At 56.4% G+C, this 25,167-nt stretch overlaps 2 protein-coding genes across 3 annotated transcripts in view; one reads left to right on the top strand and one right to left on the bottom strand.

The window, feature by feature from the left end:
- Ubn1 (ubinuclein 1) overlaps positions 1-4,249 on the top strand; it is a 30,378-nt gene extending 26,129 nt beyond the window's left edge. For both annotated transcript variants that reach the window (XM_076840604.1, XM_076840605.1), the window contains 2 exons: positions 101-190; positions 2,011-4,249. In XM_076840604.1, the coding sequence (XP_076696719.1) occupies positions 101-190; positions 2,011-2,060 (140 nt within the window). In that variant the 3' untranslated portion in view covers positions 2,061-4,249. The remainder of the gene's footprint in view (positions 1-100; positions 191-2,010) is intronic.
- Positions 4,250-4,458: 209 nt separating this feature from the next.
- The window catches only part of Ppl (periplakin), a 39,290-nt gene continuing 18,581 nt past the window's right edge, over positions 4,459-25,167 (bottom strand). The window contains exons 3-22 of the mRNA XM_076840602.1: positions 22,536-22,690; positions 21,752-21,872; positions 20,993-21,118; positions 20,867-20,908; positions 19,859-20,020; positions 19,666-19,773; positions 18,827-18,922; positions 17,134-17,256; positions 16,872-17,018; positions 16,296-16,447; positions 15,045-15,142; positions 14,684-14,841; positions 13,478-13,656; positions 13,262-13,400; positions 12,527-12,720; positions 10,993-11,143; positions 10,187-10,270; positions 9,248-9,364; positions 8,671-8,763; positions 4,459-7,952 (exon numbers count right to left, since the gene is read on the bottom strand). Of these exons, the coding sequence (XP_076696717.1) occupies positions 5,289-7,952; positions 8,671-8,763; positions 9,248-9,364; positions 10,187-10,270; positions 10,993-11,143; positions 12,527-12,720; positions 13,262-13,400; positions 13,478-13,656; positions 14,684-14,841; positions 15,045-15,142; positions 16,296-16,447; positions 16,872-17,018; positions 17,134-17,256; positions 18,827-18,922; positions 19,666-19,773; positions 19,859-20,020; positions 20,867-20,908; positions 20,993-21,118; positions 21,752-21,872; positions 22,536-22,690 (5,109 nt within the window). The 3' untranslated portion in view covers positions 4,459-5,288. The remainder of the gene's footprint in view (positions 7,953-8,670; positions 8,764-9,247; positions 9,365-10,186; positions 10,271-10,992; positions 11,144-12,526; positions 12,721-13,261; positions 13,401-13,477; positions 13,657-14,683; positions 14,842-15,044; positions 15,143-16,295; positions 16,448-16,871; positions 17,019-17,133; positions 17,257-18,826; positions 18,923-19,665; positions 19,774-19,858; positions 20,021-20,866; positions 20,909-20,992; positions 21,119-21,751; positions 21,873-22,535; positions 22,691-25,167) is intronic.

Below are 25,167 nucleotides of genomic sequence, written 5' to 3'. Positions count from 1 at the left end.
CTGGTCTGGCCAGTCGTCTGGGGCTCATGGCTGCCAGGGCTGTTTTTCCCTTCTGTCTTCAATGTTCGTGTTTTGTTCTCTCCCCTCCTGTTTCTCTCAGGTCTTCTGGCTGGCTTGCATTCCAGCCCGCCCCATGCAGCAACTCTCCCACATGCTGCCGTGTCCACCCATGTCCCGCAGAGTCTGCCAGGTAATTGCCAGATGGGCCCCTGCCATGCACTCTGTGCACTGCTGCTCTCCATCCTTAGGTGCTTTGTCTATTGCTGGACGTGGAATGTCTGCCTTGTCGTTGCTGTGTTGTCGTCTCGCCTTGTCTTTTAAGGGTCTGGCTATGTGGGCATTGGAATAACATGGCCTCCACAGTGAGACTGCTGGGTTCTCGACTGGAACCCTGAGCTTTGGTGAGCACAGAAAGCTATGGGACCTGACCCAGAGGCAGGGTCTGTCCTGACTCTTAGCATCTTTTCCCTCTTTGGTTAAGAAAGAAAGTAATGGTAGGACTCTCCCAAAGGCTAGTGGGCACTACCGGCCTTCACAGCGAGGCTGTGTACTCACTGGTATTTGTTAGTTCACGGAGGCTCTCCATACTTTGCTTCTGTGAATGGGAGAATCCACAGAGCAGTGAGGGACCACAGTACAAGACTCTGAGGAAGGACAGTTTCCCTCTGATGGCAGCATGGACCTGAATGAGAAGCCACTTTCAGTCTGGCCAGATGTAAAGCCTTCTTGGAAACAGATTTGGGAGCACACCAGGAACGAGGCAGTGTCCCCACAGAATAGCTATTTTAAGCTAGCCTTTGGTGTGTCGCTGCTTAGTGGCATGAGAAATAGGCATCGGTGCCTCAGGCAGGCACTTGGTAGAAAGTAGATGTGCCACATTCAGTCCTGTTTTCTTGGGATCAGACCTCTTAGAATTCTAGTATAAGAAGCCTGATGGAACACTAGGATTTGACTGGTGTTCTTACTGCCTTTAGACTTGTGCCAGACAGGTCCTGGGCTGCATTAGTAAGGAAAGAGCCAGTCTTAGCGAAGCTGAACCTAGGTTACTACCCTGTGGATTGAGGGCCCCTGGGCTATACATGACTTGACCTGCCAAATGGAGAGGGTAGGACCCATGACTGTCAAGTAGGTGTCTACCTCCTGGTCTGCTGTGGATCTCTGAAGGCTGGTTCTGAGGTTGAAGCATTGGTAGTGAGTGCCAGAGGCCAGCTGGGGGTGAGAATGAGTTTGTAGGTCTCTAGATGAAAATTTGGCTTCCTTGGGGGCTAAGCCTATGTCTATAGTTGGCCCTTTTTCCTCTGGAGAAGCAGTGAAATGCATGGATTTCCCCCACATACCGGTGGCTGCCAGTGGGGATAAGTGTAGTGCAAGCATCCATGAAGCTACCTAGGTGAGATCTTGGGTGTGTGACAGTGAGATGGCCCACCTCTGCCTGCTTTGGGGAATGTTCCTCTCTAAAAGAAACAAAATAAAGAGCCAATGGAAAGAGATTGAGGGTCTGTGGTATTTTTACCCAAAAAGTAGAAGGAAATGAGAGAAAAAGGATGGAAAAGAAGGACATTGCTTTCTTGTAGCATTTTGCTGTTTTTCTTCTGGGTATTAAAAGGCTCTCTGCAGAGCAGCTGTGCTAACGCCAGTGAGCCTTCCCCTCCTTCTGCGCCGCACTTCAGGTGGTCGTTATCTGAGGGGCTGCCATCAGGCTCTGCGTGGCAGCAACACAGCCGCGTCTGTGTCTGCTTTGCTTTCCCTTCCTCTCTGCCTGGACTCCACATTGGTGTCTTTATAGTTGTCCCTATACCTGGTGATAAGAGAGTGAGCACTGCTATCCTGAGTTGTGTGTGAACATCAGGCCTTGCCATAGTGGCGGTTGTCACCTGAGCTGTGAAGTGGCCCAAGTCGCATCTCAGGAGCTGTTCTGGGCACACTGCTCAGTATACCATTGGCCTGCGTAATGCCAGTGCCTACGTATGGAGTCAGCTCCTGAAAGACTGTTCTGTTCTTATTCTCCAGATGCTTCTCAGCTTCACGGGAAGGGGCCTAGTGTGCCACGGAAGTTGTGACCACTTCAGAGGACAGGCTCGATTGACTTGGGTCCAGTGGAAGCTCAACGTGGAGGTCTCAGATGGCGGGCATCTCCTGCACACTCTGCATACTGGTTTCCTTCCAAAGCAGGCGTGAATTCCCGGAGCGTGCCCTGGCACTTCTGACAAGCCTCCAACTAAGGAGCAGCTCATGCTGCTGGTGAAGCACTTACTGACCTGGTGCTCTGGGCCTCACAGCTCTGTTGCTGGAAGGTTGTTAGAGGGCAGCTCTGGGTGTGGGAGTGAGCTGGGCTCTTGGGAAGCGGGGAGTCCACAAGCTCTGGTTGCAGATCCGTTGGCACAGCTGTTTAGGTCTGCCTGGCCCCCAGCACTCAGTCCAAGTACCTCACAGCACCTGATGGGTCTGGGGCTCCTTCTGGCCACATTAGGATCCCTGGATGGTCAGTGTTATCCCATCCCCAGGCTGTGTGCTCAAAAGGACAAGACCCAGGCCTGAGCCACAGGTGCGAAGCCCATCTTGTCTCCTTGCAAAATATTAAGAACTTTTACTGTGTGCTATCTATGGGGGACCAGTTTTTCCTCTGAACATGACAATGAAGCTCTTATAGAGAAGAGACCTTTGTAGATTCAACAATTATGGTAGGATTTTTAAAGACATCTATCTTGGGCTCAGTTTTCGTCATTACCATTAAATGCATTGGATAGAATGGGACTGCTCTTCACACGTCACATTATAGGAAGACTCAATTCCAGTGCCTTTATGGTGGAGCAGAATTCGACAACACAACGTCCATTCAGCCCCCTGAGTGGATCTGAGATGAAGACCTTTTTTTAAAGAGATGTCTGTATTTAGGACATAGCCAGTTTTATTTAATTGAGATTTTTATGGTTGCACATCATAACCTGCGCCGTCCTGACTTGAAAGTCATCTGGGACCCCAACCCCAGGTCCCAGTTGAGCCAGGGCTCCCATTTTGTTTTCCCAGAGTTGGTACAGGTAGACTGCAGAGGAACCCCAAAGCCCTTTGTGTCTGAGGGCTGAGACGAGGGATTCCGAGTCACAGGTGACATTCCAGTTTCTTATTCTTAGAAATCCTTCTTAGGCAGAGTTGCAGGGATAGGCCTCTGTGAAGCGTCTGCTGCCTACAGTGGACCTGGAAGTGTTGAGCTCTCCAGGCAGTGGGGTTCTGTGTGGACTGGGGTGCTGCCCAGAGGAACTGGAGAGTGAATCTGAGACAGGTGAGGATAGCAACTATAGAACTCCTGTCACCAGGCTGGTCACACTCAGCCAGTGGCCATTTCACAAGGACTTCGAGGGCCCTTGCTTATTCTGTGAATCTGTGCCACAAGGTGAGTCTGACTGCCCAGGTGAGCAATTTGACATGTTGAGAGAGCATCCTCAGCACCTGGGTGAAAACAGACAGTCTTTCGGTTCCTGACTCCCAGGTGCGATGCTCAGTAACTCCCACTTCCTGTGGAGGTTGGTGCCCTTCCCACTGTGCTGGGAGCAAGACCTCTGTCAGCTATTCAGCCTGGCCTCTGCTCTGACTTTTTTTGTATGTAAGAACCAATCTGTTTCACATTGGGCCACATGGGTTCCTTATCCCTTTATTATATATATTTTTTGCAACTTGGATTTCCAGTTTGTTTACAGAATAGTCTTAGGTAGTAGCAAAAGAGCCAAAGAAGAGATTTGTATAGCTGAGCTCAAAGCCGAGCCGAGGCCGTCAGCGAAGGCTGAGCAGTGGGAACTCTCCAGGCTCCTCTGCCCATGAACACCCAGGTCCCAGCCCCAGCCCCCCTCACCTCCCTCCTCGCCCTTTGGTGCTCCCTCCTCCCCGTGTGCCACTGAGTGTGCAGCTGGAGCAGGATACCCTTGTCCTTAGGAATCTAGTGATGCCTCTTGCCTCAGGGAAATGTTTCTTTGATGGGGAGTTTGAGATTTCTTTTTCTTGTTTATGCTTTATTTGTGGTAACGAAAGAGTGAATGACAAACAGCCATGGCAAGGCAGATTCTACAGCCCAGCTGCAGTGGAGGCGTGGGGCAGAGCACGCTCAAGGGGCTGCAGGGGTTCCCTTGGCGGGCGGAAGTCTCTGAGCACTTACCGGACATGGCCGTTTCTTAGGTGTGAGAGGGGCTGTTACTTTTGTGCAGCGACTATGTTGGTGTTGGGGGTGGTGTGGAAATTGTTAATCTTGTATAAAGCAACTCAATAAATTGTTTCAAGGTTTCCAAAAACCTGTTTCTCATTCTTTCTTTCAGTTGTATTCACTAGTAGTTCTTCCTTCTGGAGAACCTGGTATATACATGATACCCATTTTGTCTGAAGGTTGAAAGGGAGGAAGTAAGCAAAGGAAGCTTCCACATGCAAGGGCAGAAAAACACGCTCGCTATGACATTAGAATCAAGCCACCAGTTTTTATTTTCATGCTATAAATAAAGTTCCCTCTTATTTGCCATCTTCTTACATAACACATGAGATACAGAAAATGAGAAATTTGGTGAATGATCAGCAGTTTTCTATACCTATATACCAGTGAGATAATAAACAAGACTCGCAAGGCAATGAAACAGGCTATCAGCAACACCAGCCATCCTTAAGATCTTCCGATTGCAGAGCCATGTCCCTGATAGAAAGTCCTCCTTGTACAGCGTGGCTGACAGGCCCTGTGGTTCCTTATGCCTTTCTGGCATAGAGCCTGTCTTGTGGGCAGAGTTACCACCGGGGAGGCCTTACTCACAAAGTTGGTTCCCAGTTAGAAAGCTGGAGGGTGTGCCCATGGGCAGCCTGGCAGCCCTGTCCTTTAGTAAATGGAGTGGGTGGAAGGAGGCCTCTGCCTAGATTTTGCTGGCCGGTGTGCCAAGGCCCACGCTGCCCTGAGTGAGCGTGTCTGTTGTGGTTGCGCTGTGCTGTAGTAGTTTTCAGACTGTTTCCAGCCATCATAAGAGGAGTCTGTTGATGGGAGTATATGGGGAAAGGAAAAAAAAAAAAAAAAAAGAAGGGCATGTAGGTGTCAGATCATCGGAGGCTGGAGCAGGTTGCTCACCCAGGTTGAATGATGGCTGAGACAGGAGCTGCCTGGCTTGAGCCAGTGCCGGTTCTGCTCACACACGAACTGCATTCTGAGAGGGCTCAGCACGGATTAGGAGCCTGCACAGGACCAGGGATGAGCTACCTGGGAGGCTGCTGAGGAGGAGCAAGCCAGCTTTCCACCTCCCAAGAAGAGATGGGCGAAAGGGCTGAGCCTACTTCTGCCCAGACACCAGGACCGCCAGCTCCTGAATGGACATATCCTTGTTGACATAGCGATCATACTGAGCAGGGGTCAGCCTGCCGCTCTGCAGGGCTTCCTCAATAGAAAACTTCTTGCCAGACTTCCTATCGTGTATCACTGAGGACTCCCCATTGGGACCCTTTACCGATATCTCCTCCCAGTCGCACTCCTGGCTTCTGAGTTTCACAAACATGTTCCAGTCGATGAGCCCAGCCCTGTGGGCCTCCTCAGGGGACAGCTCACGGCCTGTGTCGGGGTCAATCACCACGATGGAGCGCCGCAGGTGATTTTCCCTCTGCTCCCTCTTGATGGACACCGACCCCAGGCGCCTCTGCAGCTCATCAATCTCAAGATCTTTGTCCTTGGACAGCCTCTTGAGATCATCCAGTTCTCTCTCCAAGGACCACAGTCTGGAGTCGAGGTTGGTCCTAGAGTCCACCATGGTCGTGTTCCGCAGGTCTCGTGTTTCTGCTGCTGCCATTTCAATTTCTGATTGGAGCCTTCGGGTCTCCAGCTGCAGGTTTTGTCGCTCTAGCTGAAGTTTGTGGTTCTCTTCCCTTAGGAAGTCCAGCTCCTTGGATGACTTAGAGTTGTGGAATTCCAGCTCTGACAGCTTGGCTTCCAGCTGAGCCACCTCGGCGTCCAGCTCCCTCTTGCTCCTGCTCTCCTCTTCCAGGCTCCTCTTGAGCTTCTGGATCTCCTGTTCGGTGTTGCCCTTCTCCACCTGGACACTCTCAGAGAAGACGACCTTCTCTTTGACCTCCACCTTCTCAAGGGCAGCCAACTTTCTACGCAGGGGCTCTAGCTCGCCCTCCAGCAGCTGTCTCCGGTGCCGCTCTTCCTCCAGCTGGGCTTGGAGCAGGGCGTGCTCCCTGGCCTGCTGAGGGTCCTGCTGCAGCACCACCTTCTGTGTGCGGGTCACCTTCTCACCAGCCTTGGCCTCCTCCTGCTCCAGCGCAGCCAGCCGCTGCTGCAGGCGCTGCACCTCCTGCTCGGCTGCCCTGCGCGCCTGCCGCTCACGCTCCAGCTCTTCCAGCTGCCTCTCTAGCTCCCCACGCCGCCGCTGCAGCCTCCGCAGCTCAGCGCGCAGCTTGTCGATCTGGCGCAGCTCAGCATCAATGCTGTCAGTGAAGGCGCTCACCTCCGCCCGCAGGCCTGGCTCCTCCTCGTACTGTACCACCTCCTGTCGCACCACCCTCTCCCTCCCCTGGGCAAGTTCCTCCTCCTTGCCCCTGATTTTCTCTTCTTGTAACACTCGCTCCCCTTCCAGGTCCACCTGCTTCTTCTGCTCTTCTGATAGCTTTGCCCGCAGAGATTCCACCTCCTTTCTGGTTTGGGGGTCTTCCTCAAACTGAAGGATCTCCTGGACCACCTCTCTGGTCTGGACCTGCGGCTTTGTGTCCTTCAGGGACTGGATCTCCTGCTTCAGCTGGTAGATTTCTAGGTCACACCTCTCAATCAGCCTGGTCTTGTCCACGATCTCCTCCCTGAGTCGCTGCAGCTCCTTCTCTGTCTCTGGATCAGTGGTGTACTTAATGACTTCTTTAGTCACCTCTTTGACTTCCACCTGCGGGCCCCGCCTTCGGAGAGCCTCCAGCTCACCCTGGTAGCTCTTGAGCTGCTCCTCTGCAGCCCTGTACTTCCGCTCCTGCTCTACCAGCTCCAGGCGGAGGTTGGCCACTTCGCTCTCTGCCTTGGGGTCTGGCCGCACGATCTCACGGACTTTCTCCTGTACCACCACTTTGGCATTCTCCTCCTCCAAAGCCCATATCTTTCGAAGCAGCTCCGTTTTCTCCCGCTGGCTGGCTCGGGCCTTGGTGGCCTCATCCTCATACTGGTGGGTGAGGTCATTGACCTCCCTCTCTGCAGCTGCATCCTTCTCCACCTTGAGCACCTCCTTGACTGTTATCTTGCCCTCAGCCATGGCCCTCTCCTTCTCCAGCCTCCTGAGCTTGGCCTGTAGGAAGCTCAGCTCCTCCTCCTGCTTCTCCCTGAGCTTGCCCTCCCGCTGGTGCTCCTCCTGCAGCTGCTGGTACTCCGCCTCCAGCTGGGGGTCATTCTGCAGCTTCACCACCTCCTTCTCTGTGACCTTCTCCTGTACCCGACTTTTTTCAGTGGCCAGGGCTGCCACACGCTGCTGTAGGAGAAGCACCTCTGCTTCCCGGGCACCCTTCTGCCGTCTCAGTGTCTCCAGCTCCTCCCGCAGCTGCAGGACCTCGTCTGCCTGGGCTCTATCGGGCTCGATGCGCAGGACCTCTTTGACCACATACTCCTGCCCCCCATCTCTGGTCTCCTGCTCCAGGGCGCGCAACCGTAGCTGCAGCGCCTCCAGCTCCTCCTGCAGCAGCTGGTTCTTGTGCTGCTCTTCCGCCAGGGTCCGCTGCATCTGCTGGAAGCTCTCCTCCAGCGCGGGGTCTGGCACTTTCTTCAGCACCTCCTTCCTCACCAGCGACTCCTGAGGCCCCTGATTCCGCAGGGTCCGGATTTCCTCCTGGGTGCTCTTGACCTCATTCTCCAGCTGCTGCCGTCGCTCAGCCTCCTCGTCCAGTTCCTTCTTGATCTTCCATGTCTCCTCCACACTGGAGCCCGGAGTGTTCCCTTGCAGGGTCTCACGGGTCACTTCTGTGTCTGGCTGCTGTGACAGACAAGACAATATGTGATTAAAGCCAGAACAGATCTGCTTACCTTGGAACAGGTCAGACTGTCCTGTGATCCCCAGGATTCCATTAGAGTTCTTGGACTAGTTTTTAAAGTGGTCAAAAAAAACTAGATTGGCTTTATAAAACGAAATGAGGCAAAATATTTTACAACGGCAGAGGAGTCTGAAGTGAAACCTTCTGTCGTCTGTCCCCAGGGGATGTCAGTCCTCGAAGGCGTTTTCTGTGCTTCCTTCAGCCTGTGCATTTTGGTGTGCCCCACTAAACACGTTTACTTTTTCTGCACAAATGTCCGCCTCATCTCCCATTCTGTACTCTGCTGTTTATGGCACAGTCAGAAGGATCCCACTCTGACCTAGAGCATGCAACTCCCTTCCTTGCAGCAGCCCAGCCCTCTGCCGTGTGAATGGGATTTAACCAGCCCACTGCTGACGACTTGGAGTCGATTCCAGTTTCTTGCTATGATAAACAGTGCTGTCATAAGTATTATGGTCTTCTAAAAATAACTTTTTAGTGGTTCCTTAGCAAACATTTATTGAATTCAATGTCAGTGGAACTGACATTCAGCCAGGGTACTGCCCAGAATTGTTAGCAAGAGACATTCCCTCATTCCTAGGCTGTCTGGGGCAGGAGGAAGCTTTCGTTTTTCAGCTGGTAGAATAGTTTTAAGCAGGGTTTCTTACTAAGATCGATTACCTGTCTCAGGAGATTCAGTGCAAACTCCAGATTCTGCAGCCTCTGCCTGTTGATGGCCTGGACTTCTGTGAACTTGGCAGCAAGAGCAGCTTCCTACAGAGAAGTTCAGGAGAGCAGTCGGCAAACAGGAGCCAGCAGTAGGTGAGTGAGAGCCAGAGGGCTTGGACACAGTCTTTGAAAAGTCTGGCAGATGCGGGCAGAGGGGCGCTTCTTGCCCCATCCTACCTGCAGCTATTCTATAGTCTCATCATTGGAGAGAAAGGCGGACTTGTGTCACACAATCCAGGTTTCAGCCTGACTCCTGGACTTTGAGCAAGTCTCTTCACCTCCCTGAGCCTTACTCTTCTCAGAAGGTGCCTGGGACTAATGGTACTAGCCCTCCCTGGGGGAGCAGGTGGGAACTTCCCAGAGTCATGGGGCCAGCTCCGACCAAGCTGTCCTCTAGGCATATCGATGTCACTGCCCCCAAACTGCTGGCTCCCCTGCTGTGCGTGCATCACTGAGGCCTGCGAGCAGCAGCCTGGGGCTGCACTGCCACCTTCCCCTCAGTCCCAGACAGGCCGGTGCCTGAGCTCACCTCCTCCTTTACTTTGGCAGCGGGAGACTGCAGCCTGGCTCTCTTGCTCACGTGGCCGTTACTTCCATTCTCCAAGTCAAGAAGCGACCTGAGTTTCTCTGCTTCTAGCTCGTAGTCCTGGGTGAGAGAACAGGGAAAGTCACTAAGAAGAGACTGAAATGTTTGTGTACCCCTTCCAGTGGACCTAGATCTGCCCTCAGTGGGTGGAGAAGGGGTGCTGGTTCCGAGCCTGCACAGGCCTCTCCTGTGGGATCAGCTGCAGCTACTGGCCTCCAGGGGCCCTGAGACTCATCCACACAGGAGCAGGACACAGCTGCACTGCCCAACATGTGGGGAAAAGCCCCACTCCTCTCCATCCTCACAGAGGCAAACCAAGTGACCTTCCAGTCCTTCAGCAGGGAGATTTGACACTCTGCTTCAGTGCACACTGGACCATAAGCTTCCTCTCCTGTCTTCACCAGCTGATAAGTTCATTACCATCAAGTGGATGTGTGGTGATCCACCCCGCTGTTTCTCTCTATTGGACACTTAGGCCATTTGTAAATCATGCTATTACACAATTTTGCTTTTCCCTTTTTTTTTTTTTTTTTTTTTTTTTTGGGGGTACCAGGTACGCTTAACCACTGAGCCACATCCCCAACTTTTTTTTCTTTTTTTTGAGAAAGGGTCTCACAGAGTTGCTTAGGCTGGCCTCCTGAGTCAGTGGGCTTTTCCTTTAGCATAAATCCCCCCAAAGAGTTGTTTACTGCTTCCAAGAGCATACACCCTTTTATGACATTTGGCACCTGGTACCATAATGTTTTCCAGAAGCCTCTGCAGCTTGCATGGCTGTTCAGTGCCTGACGGTGACCAGTTCCTAGCAGGGCCTGTACGCCTGTCTGGTGTAGGGGGTGGAGGGAGGCATCCTAGTGTCTGCTTGGCAGAAGCTTCATGGCTCACCTTCACAGCTTGCTGGTACTGCTGGGAATTGGCGTAGACCTTCTTTACTTCCTCTTCCCTACTTGCTATTTCACCTAGCAGGTTCTGTAAAACAAGAGATCTTAATTACCAAAACTAGAACAAACCCTGTTGGTAAAGGGGCTGGAGTCCGTCCTTAGAACCTGAGGTTCTTCTCTAGCACAGCACATAACATAAAGCTTCCTCATCTGCATCTGCCTGTGACAAAAGCCAGTTCTGAGCCCCTGTGAGGAAGGGCCAATAAGATAACTATCTTTTGCCAGGAAACACATTTTGATTGAGTGCTTTGAAATGCCAGGCACTGCTCTGACATCGTCCTTAGATTAACTCATTTAATTTTCAAATGACCCCGTGACTAAGCATCATGATCTCCGGCTCCCATGTGAGAGAACTGAGGCACTGTGAAGTTCAGTAACTTGAGGGCAAGCGGCCTATCAGGTAGAGCCAGGGTCTGAACCTCAGCCACAGGGTTCCCTAACCCAGCACACTGCCTGGGGCATTGAGGAGGCAAGCAGTAGAACTTGGGGACTGGGGTTTTCCCCAGGAGGGCTCCTTTGGTGTTTCTGTAGCCATTCACCTTGAGGCCAAGCCTCCCTTCTCTGTGCTGGGCAGAGGGGGAGAGAGGAATGAGGCACACAGCTGCTCATCTGAGGTCCAAGAGGGGGAGGTCAGCCAGGCCTGTGCCCTACTCTGTTCCCCAAAGGCTTGGTTCCCTCCACTGACGGGCCTCCTGACTTTTGACCCTCCTAGCTTCCATGTGACCAAAGAAGCAGATGCCACTGTCTTGCCTTCTGGTTCTTGAGCTTGGTCTCCATCTGGCTGAGGCTGTCTGTCTCCTGGGGCTCATAACTGGGGCTGCTGGACAAGAACTGGAGCACACGGTCGTAGCCATGGTGATACTCCTCATAGGCGGCCTTGGCACCCTGCAGGCTCTGGGCCCTGTGGGGCAAAGCGGGTCAGGCCTCCACACAGCAGGCAGAGGCCTCAGGACGCTTCACGTTTTTAAAGGAGAGGAGAAAAACAAATGTAATATAATTGGACAAACCCTAAATGTTCACCAGAAAGAGAGTGATTACGGGGTGGAGGGCTGCGTACTGGCAGGCAGAGGTGCCCAGGGTACTATGGGACCTGAACAAGCCACAATCCAGGAGCAACCACAGGGAGGCAGGAAGTCATACCAAGTCACCAAAAATAGTAACTTCAAACCTTCAAGGTAGAGCAAAAGCAGGGCTTGGAAGGAATTGTATAGCACTAAAGGCCTTTATTAGGAAAAGCTATCTGAGGGCCAGGGCTGTGGCTCAGTGGTAGAGTGCTTGCCTAGCATCTATAAGGCACTGGGTTCGAATCTCAGCATAACATACAAATAAATAAAGGTCCATCAACAACAACAAAAATATATATATATATTTAAAAAAAAAGAAGGAAAGAAAAAGCTGTCTGAAAGCTACAGTCTGTCTCAGCTGGAGAAAAAGAAGAGCAAAAGAACCTCAAGGTGATGGTTGGAAGGAAGGCGAGAAACAGGAATAACTGGAATCAAAAAGCTAGTTTTCCAAGGTGATTGATCAGTCATTCGGCTTCGGCCGTCCGATTAGAAAGAGGGAGAGGGAAGACACAGACACAGACACAGCAGAAGGAGGCATTCTGCGCCAGGAGCCAGCAGAGGTCCCGGTCGACCCTGCTGATGGAGAGGCCAGCTAGAGACAGCTGGAGGAGTGCCAGTGAGTGCCGCTAAGACACTGGGTCCTGGAAGTGTGAGCCACCGATGTCACTCCAGGAGTGGGTGAAGCACATGGGTCATACAGACTAATAAAGGTTGAATTTGTACACAAAAACCTCACACACACACACACACACACACACACTCCAAAAAAAAAAAAATGAGGCCCAGGGCTGGGGCTCAGTGGTAGAGCACTTGCTCACATGTTTGAGGCCCTGAGTTGGATCCTCAGCACCACATTAACAAATAAAAATAAAGATATTGTGTCCATTAAAAAATATATTTAAAAAAAAATCCAGCCCAGATGCCTTCATTGGTGAAGGCTGGTGCGCCCTTAATCAGGGGAGGAATCGTTTCTACACAAGTGCACAGAAGAGAAGGGACAAGGCAAGGCTGCGGCCTGTAAGGCTGGCAGGGTGCCGGCCAGGAGGACTGGTGACGGCAGCATGACTGGGCGCCGTCACCCTCATCCCTCCTGCCTCACCGTGCAGGTGCCTCGGGAGATGGCCGCTGCGTCAGTCACTTTCTTACTAGACACGCCCTTGGGGCATCACGGAGCCTGCCCTGGTCAGCCCCCTGCACTGCCCTCCCTGCGCTGCCCTCACCTGTGCTCCACCTGCTGCCGCAGGTTGTCAAAGCGCTGGCTGAGCTTGTGCGCCTCGGCCTCCTGGCGCTCCAGGTCAGGGCAGTGCTCCTGGAAGCGGCTGGCCAGCGAGCTGGAACACTGTTTGGCCTCCTGCAGGTTCCGCTCCACCTCTCCCAGGAGGGACTTCTGGGCCTGTAGCTCCGAGGCCATGGCCTGCAGTATGGAGGAGACGAAGCCCTGTGGCCCGAGACCCGCCTGGAGCACCAGCTCTGGGGGTGGAGTCATGCCTAGGAGCAGAAGGAGCCTTCCCTCTAGGCTTGCTCCACCTGAGTCACCTCCTCAGAGTGCCTTTGTGTTACAAAAGCTGGAAAATTTCACTTCACTGGGCAGCTCATGCCCACATGAGGGTCGGCTTGCAGCCCTTCAGCCACGGGCCTTCACCAGGCCTGTTTCCTTGGCTGAGGCCAGTCCTGTGGTGCAGAATAAATGAAGGCTGTCCCTGGCCCCTGGCTCAGGACCCCAGTGCTCAGGCAGGCCCAGTGAAATGGTGAGGAGCGGCTGGGATCAGGGCTGTGGCCTCCCTCTGACTCCCTATTTGGCACACCAAAGGCTTTCCAAACCTGCAGGGACTGGCTGCTGGGCCTCTCTGGCCTCAGTGTCCTTGTCTGGGCAGGACAAAGTGGGCAGGAAAGATGTGCCCGAGGCCTTCAGCCAGCTCAGAGAAAGGTTCCCAAGACTTGGGCCAAAAACTCACTTCCAGCTCCTGCCTCTTGCTGTCCAGGACGCAGCCACTCTCGGGCACGGTGTCATCCTGGGCCAGCCGGTTCTCATGCTTGGCTAGCAGCTCTCGGCCCTGCTGCAGGCTCCTCTCCAGGCGATTGGCCACATCAACTCTGAGGACACAGGTCAGGAGTGGGTGGGTGGCTCCTTAACCCCACCCCAGCCTCCCCACTGACCATCTGCCACCCACTTCTCCTGGGCCAAGTCCAGTAGCTGCACAAGGCGCTCGTATTTCTTGTTGGTGTCCTCCACCCGGGCTTTCAGCAGGGGTGCAGTGCCGCTGCCCGGGAGGGCCTCCACGAAGGCTGCACACTCGGCTGTGCTCTGCGCCTTCTCAGGCTCGATCTGCAGCAGCTCGTTGGTGATGTTCTGTGAGGACGAGACCCGGGTCAGCCACAGCCTGGCAGCCCTCTTCCCCCAGGGATGAGCTCAGGGTGGGCACAAGGCCCCACGCTCCAGGGCCAGCAGAGACGGCTACGAGGTCCAGCCCACACCACCAAGCCTGACCAGGTCTGGGCAGCCCAGGTTCTGCGTGTTTAGTGAGCATCTCCAGGAGCCCTGACGCAGGAGGACCGTGACTGATGATGGTGTCACAGTGAGGAGGGAGTCCCCCAGGACCTACTGCTCTAAGCACCCAGATGAGCGAAGGGGTCCTGGGGGCAACCCTTCGGAGTAGGTAGGTCTTCTCCCATTCACAGGAGCGGGCACCAGACTACCAGGAGCTCAGGAAGGGGTGTGGCCCTTCCACTCCTCACCCCTGTACCAGGCATCCCCTTGGCCCTAACTCGCCATGAGGCCACCTCAGTGGCCACCCTCTGAGCCCACTTCCCCTGTAAAACCAGGGTGATGGTCCCACCATGGAGACTTAGGAAAGTACATGAAAGGATGCAGTGACCGAGGGGTGGGGCCTGCAGTGACCCATGGATGGGTGCCTACATCACCCTCTGTCCTTCCAGTAGCCTCAAGTGGGAACCAGTCCATTTGACTCTAGGGACTGCGGCTCAGGGGCTTCAGTATGTCTCATGGAAGTGGCTAGTGATCTGGCTCTGAACTCGCACAGTCCACCGTGCCACCACACTCATGGTCTCCCGCCAGCGTAGACCCACATGAGCCCTGGTGGCTATCATCACGATGGCTACAGTCCCAGGCAGTTGACAGGCCACACTGAAGCAGGTCCCGTTTTCCGGGATGTGTCTGGGAGCACCAGCTGAACACCTTGGAGCCTGGTCCTTGATCCAGACCTGGGGCGGTTACAGGAGAAGCCCCGCACCCCAGTGACTCAGGACGTGATCGCAGTGACAGGCTATCCCAGTGGAGCACCTGCCACAGATGTCTCAAGACTCCGTGGGGTAAAACCTTGGGCATGAGTCCAGCCGGTGTCCCAGTCCAGCAGTACCTTGAGATCCTTGGCCCGCTCTGCACTGTCCTGCACAGCCCGGCCCTGCTCCAGTGGTGGCCGCAGGATCCCGGTGATGGCCTTCTCCTGTCGGTCCAGGTCACTGGCTACCTTGTCCAAGCTGGCCAACAGCTGCCGCCCCTGCAGGTCAGAGGCATCTGTGGAAGGAGGATATAGAGTCAGGGGTGGCAGTGGGGACATGAGGCCCAGGAGGGCCCTAGAGGCCAGCTGAGACCTCTGGGCTGGCTGAATCTCCCTACCCTTCTAATGCCAGGCCCCTGCCACCCCATGCACGGCGCAGACCCTCGCTGTGGCCCCTCCTACTGGTGCCCTACCCTTGGCAGGCAACCCTGCTACCCACCTCCAAGGTTCTCTGTCTTCAGCACCTCGTGCCGCTGCTGGAGGGCCTGCCGGCTCCCCGCTGCCTTCTGCCGCAAACTCCGGTACTGGCTGTCCAGGCTGGGAGAGCAAGAATGTGCTGGACCTGGGCAGCCCACCTCCCCTCTGCACAAGGACCTGGTCTCTAGCTGGACAAAAGCCCAGAGGAGCCAAGTGGCTCAGAGAGTGCTTTGAAAAGTGAAAACTGGGATGGGAGCCAGGTGCGGCACACACCTGCACCTCAGTTACTCAAGAGGCAAAGAGGCAAGGGGAGGATCCCAAGTTCAAGGCCAGCCTTGGTAACTTGGTAACACTTGGAAACATTGCCTTGAATTAAGTTTAAAAGGGGAGTGGGCTGAGCATGTAGCTCAGTGACAGAGTACTTGCCTAGCCTATGCAAGGTTCTGAGTTCATCCCCACAGGACAAAGTGGAGGGGCTGGGCCTGGGGCTGAGCCTGGGGCAGGGGCTCAGTGGTAGAGGGCTCGCCTAGCACGTGTGAGGCCCTGGGTTTGATCCTCTGCACCACATATGAATAAATAAAAGTTTTTAAAAATGCTTTAAACACACACACACTGGACGCGGTCAAGGCTGGAGGTGACGCGGGTCCTTACACTCAGGGGTTCAGAAAACCCTCCTTCCTCTCTCTCCCAGTTTTCTTCCTTCCCCTCCCTTCCTCCCGCCTGCTCCTTCATTGCAGGTCTTGTGACCTAAAGTGATCGGTTCACTAGTCTTCTCCACCAACATGTCACCTCTGAGGGAGCAGTACACAGTAGGTGTTCAATATTTATGGGATGTATATATCAAGGCATTCCTGCAATCAGTCTCTGATTCAGCAGAGTTCTTTGCATCAGGTGCTAAACATGCCCCTCAAAACACTGGCCCCGAGGAGCACAGGCCCAATGAGACTGATCATCTTGGTAAAATGTGGTGCATGTGGCAGGAAACGATGTGTGAGAGCCAAGAGGAGGGGCAGGGGCCAGGGCAAAGTCCTTAAGCTGCGGGCCTGAGCCAGCTGGGCAACAAGCAGGTGCCACAGGCAGAGGGCACAGGTATGCAAAGGCCCTGAGGCACTAAGAGAGCACATGCTTGCCAGACCAACAGCTCTGCCCTTTTCCCCTTGAGCCCCCAAGGGGGTACGGGTGGGGTGTCAGTCCTCCCTCATCCTGAGTAGGATGCCAGGGCTGTGAAGGCCAGGGCCAGGGTCAGTGCGTGCTGGTCCCTCTGCCCTCATACCTGTCAGCCAGAGCCAGCGCCTCGGGGTCAGTGGGGGGGATCATGAAGCAGACAGCTGGGGCACTCAGCTTGTCCCCTGCAGCGTCAGTGAGCTCCCAGCTCTCCCCGTTGTTCTTCTGCAGGGTGTAGCTGTAGCCCCGTGAGATGGGGCCCTGAGGGGGGGGCAGGCCAGACCACCAGGATGTGAGGAACCGCCTTGGTCCATGGCCTGGGAGCCCCGTCACCCGCTGGCCCCCTGGACCCCCCAATCTTGGACCCGGGGAATCTTAGCCCATCTCCCCGACCCTCCCCAGGACATTTGGCCCTCAGTCCAGGGAGTGTCCCCCCTTCCAGGTAGGTGTGTGGCGTGTGACTGGCTTGGGGGCACGTGACTCAGAGCGGGGTCCTGTGGGGCTTCCCTGGGACTGTGCCGGGAGACAGACACGTGGGGGCGTCTCCAACACAGGGGAGGCAGGCAGCAGGGTGACGCCCATGACAGACAGGAGCTGGTTCCTGAAAAGGTGGTCCGAGCCCTGGGTCCCGCTGTGCTCCCCTAAGGCTTTTCAGTGACATGGGTCCCTCCCTGCAGGCACCCACCTGGTCACCCTCAAAGTCACAGAGCGCCTCCACAGGGATGGGCTTGAGCGGCGTCTCCCGGCGGTACTTGAGGGGCACCACCTGCTGCCCTCGCTTCTGCAGCCCCCGCACCACATCCTCGTACTTGTCCAGAGCCTTCTCCTGGTCCTGCGGAGGGCCGTGCCGCAGGGTGAGACCAAAGGCCTTGAGCTGGTGGGCGGGGCTGGGGACGGGCTGCAGGGGTCACCCTGGCTGGGCTGGCGAGGCCCCAGCTGCCACTCACGTCCAGCTCCCGCAGCAGCAGCTCGATCTGGTAGCGGTCCTTAAAGTCGGGGCTGTATTTCTGGTTCAGGTCTGAGTCCACCTTGCGCAGCAGCTCCTGAGCGTCCTGCACGTCTCTGCGGAACTACAGGGGACCAGGAGGCCCCATCAGACAGGAAGCCACCCGTGACTCCAGACGTGGCTTTGAGCTGGAGCTCCCACTCATCCTGAACCCAGAAGTGAACCCTTTTGGGGCCACTCAGGAAAGAAGCTGGTCCCTGGCCACCAGCCTCTGAGACAGTGAGTTCCCCTGAGACTGCTGTAGGGCTGGGTTCTCTCCTCCATTCCTCTCTCTGCACAGAATACCCTGACTTAATACCGTAGAGTCATATGCCACAGTCATGCTGTGGCCAGAGACGGGCAAGGTGTACCACGGCAGTCCCCTAGGTGTCACCTAGTGACATCGTAGCCAGCTTAGTTTGGGCAAGCACGCTCTATGATGTTGGCACAATGCCCGAGTCGCCTCAGGCTGCGCCTCTGTTGCTCAGCAGCATGTACCTGGACTCTCACTCGCAGCCTTGATGTACGCATGCCTCCCCTTAGTTCTCAGAAGTCTCTTGCTCTGACTCAGCTCTTTCCGGGGCTGCAGCCACGAACAGGACTTGGGATTCCTGTGACACTCACACTGCGGCTCACACACTCAACCAGGAGTTACACAGTGTCACCTGAGTTCACATGTCAACTTCCAGACCCCCAATCACATGTTCCCACCAGGTGCCGTAGTGCACACCTATAATCCAGCTCCTCAGGAGGCTGAGGCAGGAGGACCCCGTGCTTGAGGCCAGCCTCAGCAACTCAGTGAGACCTTGTCTCAAGATAAACAGTAAAAAAAAGACTGGGGATGTAGCTCAGTGGTAGAGCACCTCTGGGTTCCATCCCTAGTGCAAAAATGAAAAACAAATTCCTCTGGAAACAAACAAGGGTCCATCAACAAATGGCCAGGGAAGCAGTTCCGTCCGTCTGTTCAGTGGGCACTGCTGGGTCACAGAAAGGAATGAAGCAGGGACACACTGCAACGTGGTGCACAGGGAGACGAGTCAGGACAAAGGACACACGTGGTGTGTCCACGTGCTCCATCATCTGAGGTACGAACAGTGTTGTCTACCGAGAGCACACAGATTAGAGGCTGCCTGGGCTGGGAGGTGATGGGAGGGACGGCTGCAGGGTCAGTCTCTGTTTGCGTGACGAGATTTAGGAAACAGAGAGAAAGCTGCTCAGGTCCGTGAGCTTAGTGAATTGCACATTTAAAATGGCTAACAGGAGCCAGGTGCAGTGGCATGCGCCTGAGTTCAGCTGCTCTGGAGGCTGAGGCAGGAGGATCCCTTGAGCCCAGGATTCGAGGCCAGCCTGGACTACATGCCAGACTCATCTCAAGTGCTGGGGGCGGGGCCCAAGCAGTTCTATGTTATATATTTCACCAAAATTAAAACCCCACACACTCGTTCCTGGGCCCCAGCGACCTGCCAATCACACTCTCCTGCCTGTTCCCTGGAAAGACGGACAAGGGCCAGCAAGCCTGGGCCACACGGCGACTCCTTCAGAAACCCTGCCAGGCCCCTGGGCGAAGCGCGTGAGGCCTGGTGAGCCAGGCAGGTACTGAGCGCCCCACACGCGGAGCCTCTGGGGCTGGAGGGCACCCGGAGTCGGCTGGGTACCTGGTGGTAGTCCTCCATGAACTTCAGGTGGCTCTCCTCACAGATGAGAAGGTTCAGGTACTCCTTCCAGTCTGCGTGCACAGCCTCCATGTGCGCCTGCCGGGAAAGGAGGGTGGTCACTGCTGACCAGGGACTGCACCAGGCCAGGGATGCGGGGAGGGAGGCCCCTGACCTCTGCCCGGGCAGCCAGCTCCTGCTCAGGGATGGGAGGGGAGAAGTGGGGCCACCATGTACAGGCAGGTGTCCAGGTTGTCTGGGCCCAAGGGCAGGTGGGGGCTGTGCACCCCCAAAGCTGTTCCCTGGAGTATTTTTCATAATGTATCTCAGGGGGCTGAGTATCTCCCCCGGGCTCCTGTCCAGCTACAACTGGACCTGTGAACTAGAAGGTGACCTTATCTGGAAACAGGGTCTTTGCAGATGGATCAGTTAAGGAATTGGGGTGGCCTTTCAATCAAACGGGGTGTCCTTCTAAGAAGCAAAGACAGACATGCAGGGGAGAAGGCCCCGGGAAGATGCAAGCCGGGATGGAGTGAGCGGCCCAGCCCAGGACTGGGCTCCAGCTGTTGGCCTCAGAACCGCGAGCATGTGCTTCTCTGTGGTTTAAAGCTACCGGGGTGAAGGTAATTTGGCAAGGAAGCCTCAGGAACTAATGCAGGTCACACATTGGCTTCTGAAGCCCAGGGCTGGTGGCAGGACGTGATAAAGGACTGAGGTAACAGAGGAGGCAGAGTCAGACACAGCAGGAACAGGGACCCCGTCAGGCCCTCCGCCCCCAGGGCTGCTGGGCAGAGGCCACCCTGCATCCGCCCCGAGGGGGCGTCCCCAGCCTGGCACACCACCTCAATGGCGTTCCTCCCGGGGTGCTCGGCGGCCAGCAGCTGGTCTCCCTCACTGTGAAGCTTGTTAATCCTCTCTTCTTTGGCCTCCAAGTTCCGGTTGATGAAATTCTGCAGTGGAGTAGGGGAGAGGACTCAGTGCCCAGCCGGCAGCCCCGTGCCCTCCCAGGCCCTTGCCCTGGGCCCTGGTGCCCACCTCATACTGGCGCCGGCGGCTGGGGTAGTGGAGGTTGCGGTCGCTCCAGTCGTACTGCACGCGGTCCCGGGCCTGCTGGTCCAGCCAGTAGAGCTCATTGGTGCAGCGCTGCATGTAGTCCTGCAGGGAGCTCAGGTGCTGCTGCCGAGCCTGTGAGGCCGCCTGCGAGGACGAGGACAGTGCCGGGCCCCGCTGGCCTCCCTCCCCTCTCCTGCAGGGACCTCTCCAACAAGCTACCCACTCTCCAAACCCCATTCACTCAACAGGTGTTTACTGAGATCTACACATGCCGGGCACAGCTCTAGAGAACAGGGCTGGCCGCGTCCTGAAGCCTCTGTTTATCCATCTGTAAGAAAGGGATCACAGCCGCAGACTGCCATGCCCCTGGGACTCCATAACATCAGTCACAAGTTCTACTCTGGCCACCTTGAAGAGGGCTTGGAAGAAAAGGAGCCACTAATGGCTAGGGAGCAGAGGACAGGGCAGGACAGGAGGGGAGACAGGCTCACATTTTGCCTTGAAGAATAAGAACTGCAGCTGACAGGTGACAGGGGCCCCTGCATGCCAGGGTTGTGCTGAGGACACCTCGACTTTAACCAGTTTAGTCCTCCAGGAGCCCTGTGCGTCAGCGTCATGCAGCAACTCCATTTTCAGATGAGGAAACGGGGGCTCCTAGCGGCTAAGCAACTCCCTCAAGGGGTCAGCTCCAACAAGCAAGGGTGCAGCAGGCCAGCTCCTGACCGCTAGGCCAGGCCGCCTGTTCAGAGCCTGGGGGTGTGAAAGGTTTGCAGCAAGAAAGTGTTTATGCAAGCAAGCTCAAGGAGCACACTTCTTCTGAAAAGAGAAAGAGGAGGACTTCGTCCAGAAAACATGCCGTGTGGTGTGCAGCATACAGCAGGTGCTTAATAAATGAGCAGCCCATTGCCGAGGATGGGCGGTACCCCTGGGTCTATCCACCCCAGGCTTCTCGTCCCCGGGAAGCAACAGTCTTTCCCCAGAGCTTCTCACCAGCAGCTTCTGGTACTTGGCCTGGAGCTCGCTGTTCTGCTCCTGAGGGCGGAACCGAGGGTTCAGGTGAGGGCGGGGTGCAGGCCCGCCCCGTCCCAGGCCCCCACATCACCAGCACTGGCCCACCTTGTCCCCGTCCTTGGCCAGGTGGGGCCCGATGGCCTTGACCTCATTGTGGAAGATGTTGTGCTGCTCCACCTGGCTGTCCACCAGCGGCAGGTCCGTCCCAAAGCTCTGGCCGTTCAGCTTGTCCTGGTGGGCAGGGGGGGACAGCGCAGGAGGGGGTGGGCCAGTGGGACTCACAGCCGCCCCGTTGGCCTTGGCTCTCTGCCCTGGGTGGGGATGAGGCTCCCTTCCTCACAGGACAGCTGGGGAGTGGCCATGGACCCGGCGGAGATGCAGGCCAAGGCTGTGATGACGGCCGGCCAACAGTTAGACCTGTCAGTCGCAGCAGCCGCAGAGGCCCGCACGGGTCATGGTTTCTATTTCACAGATGGGGAACCCAGGCTGAGCCAGGGGAGGGCACCTGGCCAGGGTCACGCCACCGACGGTGGAGGACCCAAGACCCCAAGCCAGATGTGTGCCGGCAGCAGCCATGAACCGGGCCCCAGCAGTGACGGACTGGTGAGGACACGGTGGCCAGGCATCTGAGCGTCCCCCGCTTGCCCACAGTGGCCTGCCAGGGCCCCAGCGATCCCAGCTTGGGGAACGAGGTGCACTGGTCAGGGACAGAGCCTCACCACCACCTGTGCCGCAGGACCCAGGCTGGCACTGCCCCTCTCACTTTTCTCATGGGCACAACGTCAGGAGACATGGGGGCTCCAGCCCCCTCCCCGGAAGGACGGTGGGCTCTCCCAGCACACACGCAGCCCCGCCAGGCCATACCAGCTTCTCCTCCACCAGCGCCGCCCAGTTGACCTCCGGGGCCACCTCCTTCACTGCCAGGTTGTAGATCTGCTTGTGCTTCTCACGGAGGTTGGCCACACGCTCCTTCAGCTGACGGATGCTGACCAGGGAGAGGCCACCAGGTTAGTGGGGCCCGTTGGCATGAGCACTGCCCAGGTCCAGGGCGGGGGACCCTCCCAGACCCCAGTGTGGGCTTTTTGCCTACAGCCTGGAAGGACAGGGTGACAGTGGCCTTGAGTTCCAGGCCACTGATGCAGCCTCCTCCCCCTCCCCACCCACTTCCCCTCAGCCTCCTTCCTCCAGCAACATTTCCTGGGGCCTACTCTATGCCCAGGGCCACAGGAGGTTCCTGGAGAAACAGGCAGGACCACTGGAGCCCACTGTCCAGCAGCGGCCATGGTGGACAAGCACAGAGGCTGTGGGCCAGGGCAGGGTCCCAGGGCCACTCGCCCACGCTGAGCTGGGGCGTGGGTGAAGAGCCTGGGACGAGGCGGGGCTTCAGGCCACAAGGACCATCCAATGCTGAGTCCGCACGGGAACTCAGGGGGCTCCGACCAGAGCAAGGGGGCCGACTCCCTGAGCCTCGGTTTCCCCAAGTGCAGGGTAGGATTGTCATGGGGGTGACATAAAGCACCTGGCCAAGCCCAACATCCAGTTAGCGCTCTGCAGACCCCATCTGGGACTCCCTCGGGTGGACAGACTGCAGGCCTGCCTGGCCCACCATGTCAAATGGTTCCCCGGGGATGGAGGAGAGGGGACCTACTCCTCAGCAATCATGTCCCCCTGGGGGTGCTTCATGTGCTTGGCAATGGCCGCGTCCGCCTCCAGCACGTACAGTAGCTTCTCTGAGTCTGACACCTTCTGCAGGGCCACGTCCCGATGCTCGGGCTGCTGACCCTCCTGCAGCCGAGCCAAGTCCTATGAGGGTCGTGAGAGAAGGGGACAATGGATGGGGACTCAGAGTGGGCGCTCTGGCCATGGGAGGTGGCAGGAGCAACAGGACCAGCAGGAGGCTCCCCAGCTCCTTCCCGCCTCTCCTCTGGCCACGCGGCATATGCGTCCTAAACACCTACTATGACAGACGTGCTGGTCACTGGGACACAGCTGTGGGGAGGTGGGGCCCTGCCTGCCTGGAGCTCACGGGCCAGTCTGGGGAATGACTTGCAAGACCCGCCCGTCAACCAGAACCTCATATGGTGACTTCAAGTCCCTACAAGCCAGTGCTTGTGAAGAGCGTGCGCCAGTGAGGGAAGGAGGGAGGCCCACTTCAGCCCCTGTGAACAGGGAGGCCCCTCTGCAGCCATGATGCAAACCAAGGATGAAGGATGAAGGGAAGTGTGTTCTGGGCAGAGAGACAGCCCACGCGGAGGTCCCCAGGCGGGAGCAACTCATGCTGAGGTGCAGCGAGAAGCTCTTGGGCTGGGAGGTGTGTGTGGGGGGACCGACAGGGGTCAGAGTACACAGGACCTGTGGAACACAGAGCAGGGGATGGCCCCGAGGGAGGACATGGTGACAAAGGCCAGTTATGCTTCAAAACAGAGCCTCCAGGGGCTCTGCAGGGAGAGGATGTTGGTATGGAGGTGTGGTCTGGGGCGGCACTGTGGGAGCAGAGGGTGGCCGGGTTGGCAGCACCGTGGAGATGGTGGGAGGCAGCAGAACAGGGGCCCGTGCAGGAAGGAGGACTGCAGTCGGCTGGGAGCTCAGGGCCTGCTTGGGAACAAGCCGAGTTGGGTCAGAGAGCAGGAGTGCAGCCCGCCCACCAGTTCTTTGGTGGCACCGGAGATACGGGGCCTCTGGGATGAATCCCCAAGGGACCCCAGGTGCAGCAGGGGAGGGGACAGGGCCGATGCTGGGTGCCCGTCTCTACAGAGGGAGTAGAGAAGCCCTGTCTTCAGAAGAGGTGGAGTGGGCCTGGGATGTGGCTCAGCGGCAGAGCTTGCTGGCACACGAGGCCCCGGGTTCCACCAACAGCAAATGGGAAGAGTCGAGGTGGCCTGGGGCACACAGCTCAGTGGGGACAACGGAAGGCACCTCAGAACGTGAGGTGGAAGAAGCCAGACAGACCTCTGGGACGGGGGATTCTGCTGGTGGCCCTGACAGGCAGATGGGAGCCGATGGGTGGCTGCCGGGGGCAGGGGCAGGGGCAGCACCAATGGCAACGCTAAGATCACCTTAATGCAAGATGGAAACACTCCAGGACAGATTCTTGGCCAGGGTTGGGCCACTTGCTAAAGGGACTAAGAACCATCCCGTTGCACGTTTGAAATGGCAGCGTTTTATGAAGGAAAGGAAGAAATGGCCAAAGGTAAAGAAATGAACAGAGGTGATGTGGCGCCCGGGACAGTGAGACGTGCCTTCTCCTCGGGGAAGAGAAGGTGTCCAGGTGGCACTGCCCTGGCCACTCAGCAGGGGGCAGAGCAGTGGGGGCTCCTGGGGCTGAGATGAGGCCAAGAGGAAAGACCAGGGAGCTGAGCGCCCACACCGGGGGGTCAGCCTGGCCAGTGAATTAAACCTAAGCAGCAGGCTTCTCCGCGCCTCGGTCCTCGCCACTGACCCGGAGCCCTCCTGGCCCCTGCAGCTTCAGAGACTGACTGTGCAGAGAGGGGAAGCCAATTAATGATGACTTGGCTCACGGGGTGGGTCAGCACACAGCTGAGGCGAGTCAGGAAAGAGCCAGGGACACTGTGTGGACATTCCAGAGTTCAAAGTCAGCCAAACTGATCAATGGCAAGAGGTCAGCAGAGGGGTCACCTCTGAGGGACATGGACCGGGACAACCACCGGGAGCTTTCTGGAACATGTTCTCTGTTCTGCCTGGGCAGCGGACACGTGGCTGCCTACCAAAGCAAACAGTTACCAGGTGACCTCCTAAATGGAATGTATCTAACCAGGTGCGGCGGCCTCGCCTGTGCTCCCAGAAACCCGGGAGGCTGAGGCAGGAGGACGACAAGTTCCAAGACAACCTCAGCCACTTCTTGAGGCCCTGTCTCAAGATAAAAAAAAATAATAATAATAATAAAGGAAAGGGACTAGGGAGATAACTCAGTGGTAAAGTGTCCTTCAGTGCGATCCCAGTACCTAAAAACAGTCACAGGAACTGACACATCTAATCACTCACACACACACACACACACACACACACACACACGACAGAGAACAAGTCAGAGGAGTGGACGTCACTGGTAAATCTGGTGGTGGAGATGTCGATGTCTGCTGCACAATTCCTCCAACTTTTCTGCCTGTTTGAACATCTGGGCAAGACACAGGGTGGCCTGGGGCAGGATCCTATTTGTTTGAGATATCCACACTAAGAAAATTCATGGAGACCCAGAGCTGCTTAGTGGCTCTGGGGACTGGGCAGGAAGGAGGGACCCATGCCCAGGGGGTGTGGGGTTT

This window comes from Callospermophilus lateralis, chromosome 19 (assembly GCF_048772815.1).
Source record: "Callospermophilus lateralis isolate mCalLat2 chromosome 19, mCalLat2.hap1, whole genome shotgun sequence".
Classification (NCBI taxonomy): domain Eukaryota; kingdom Metazoa; phylum Chordata; class Mammalia; order Rodentia; family Sciuridae; genus Callospermophilus; species Callospermophilus lateralis.
This window is presented reverse-complemented; position numbering and strand designations above follow the sequence as displayed.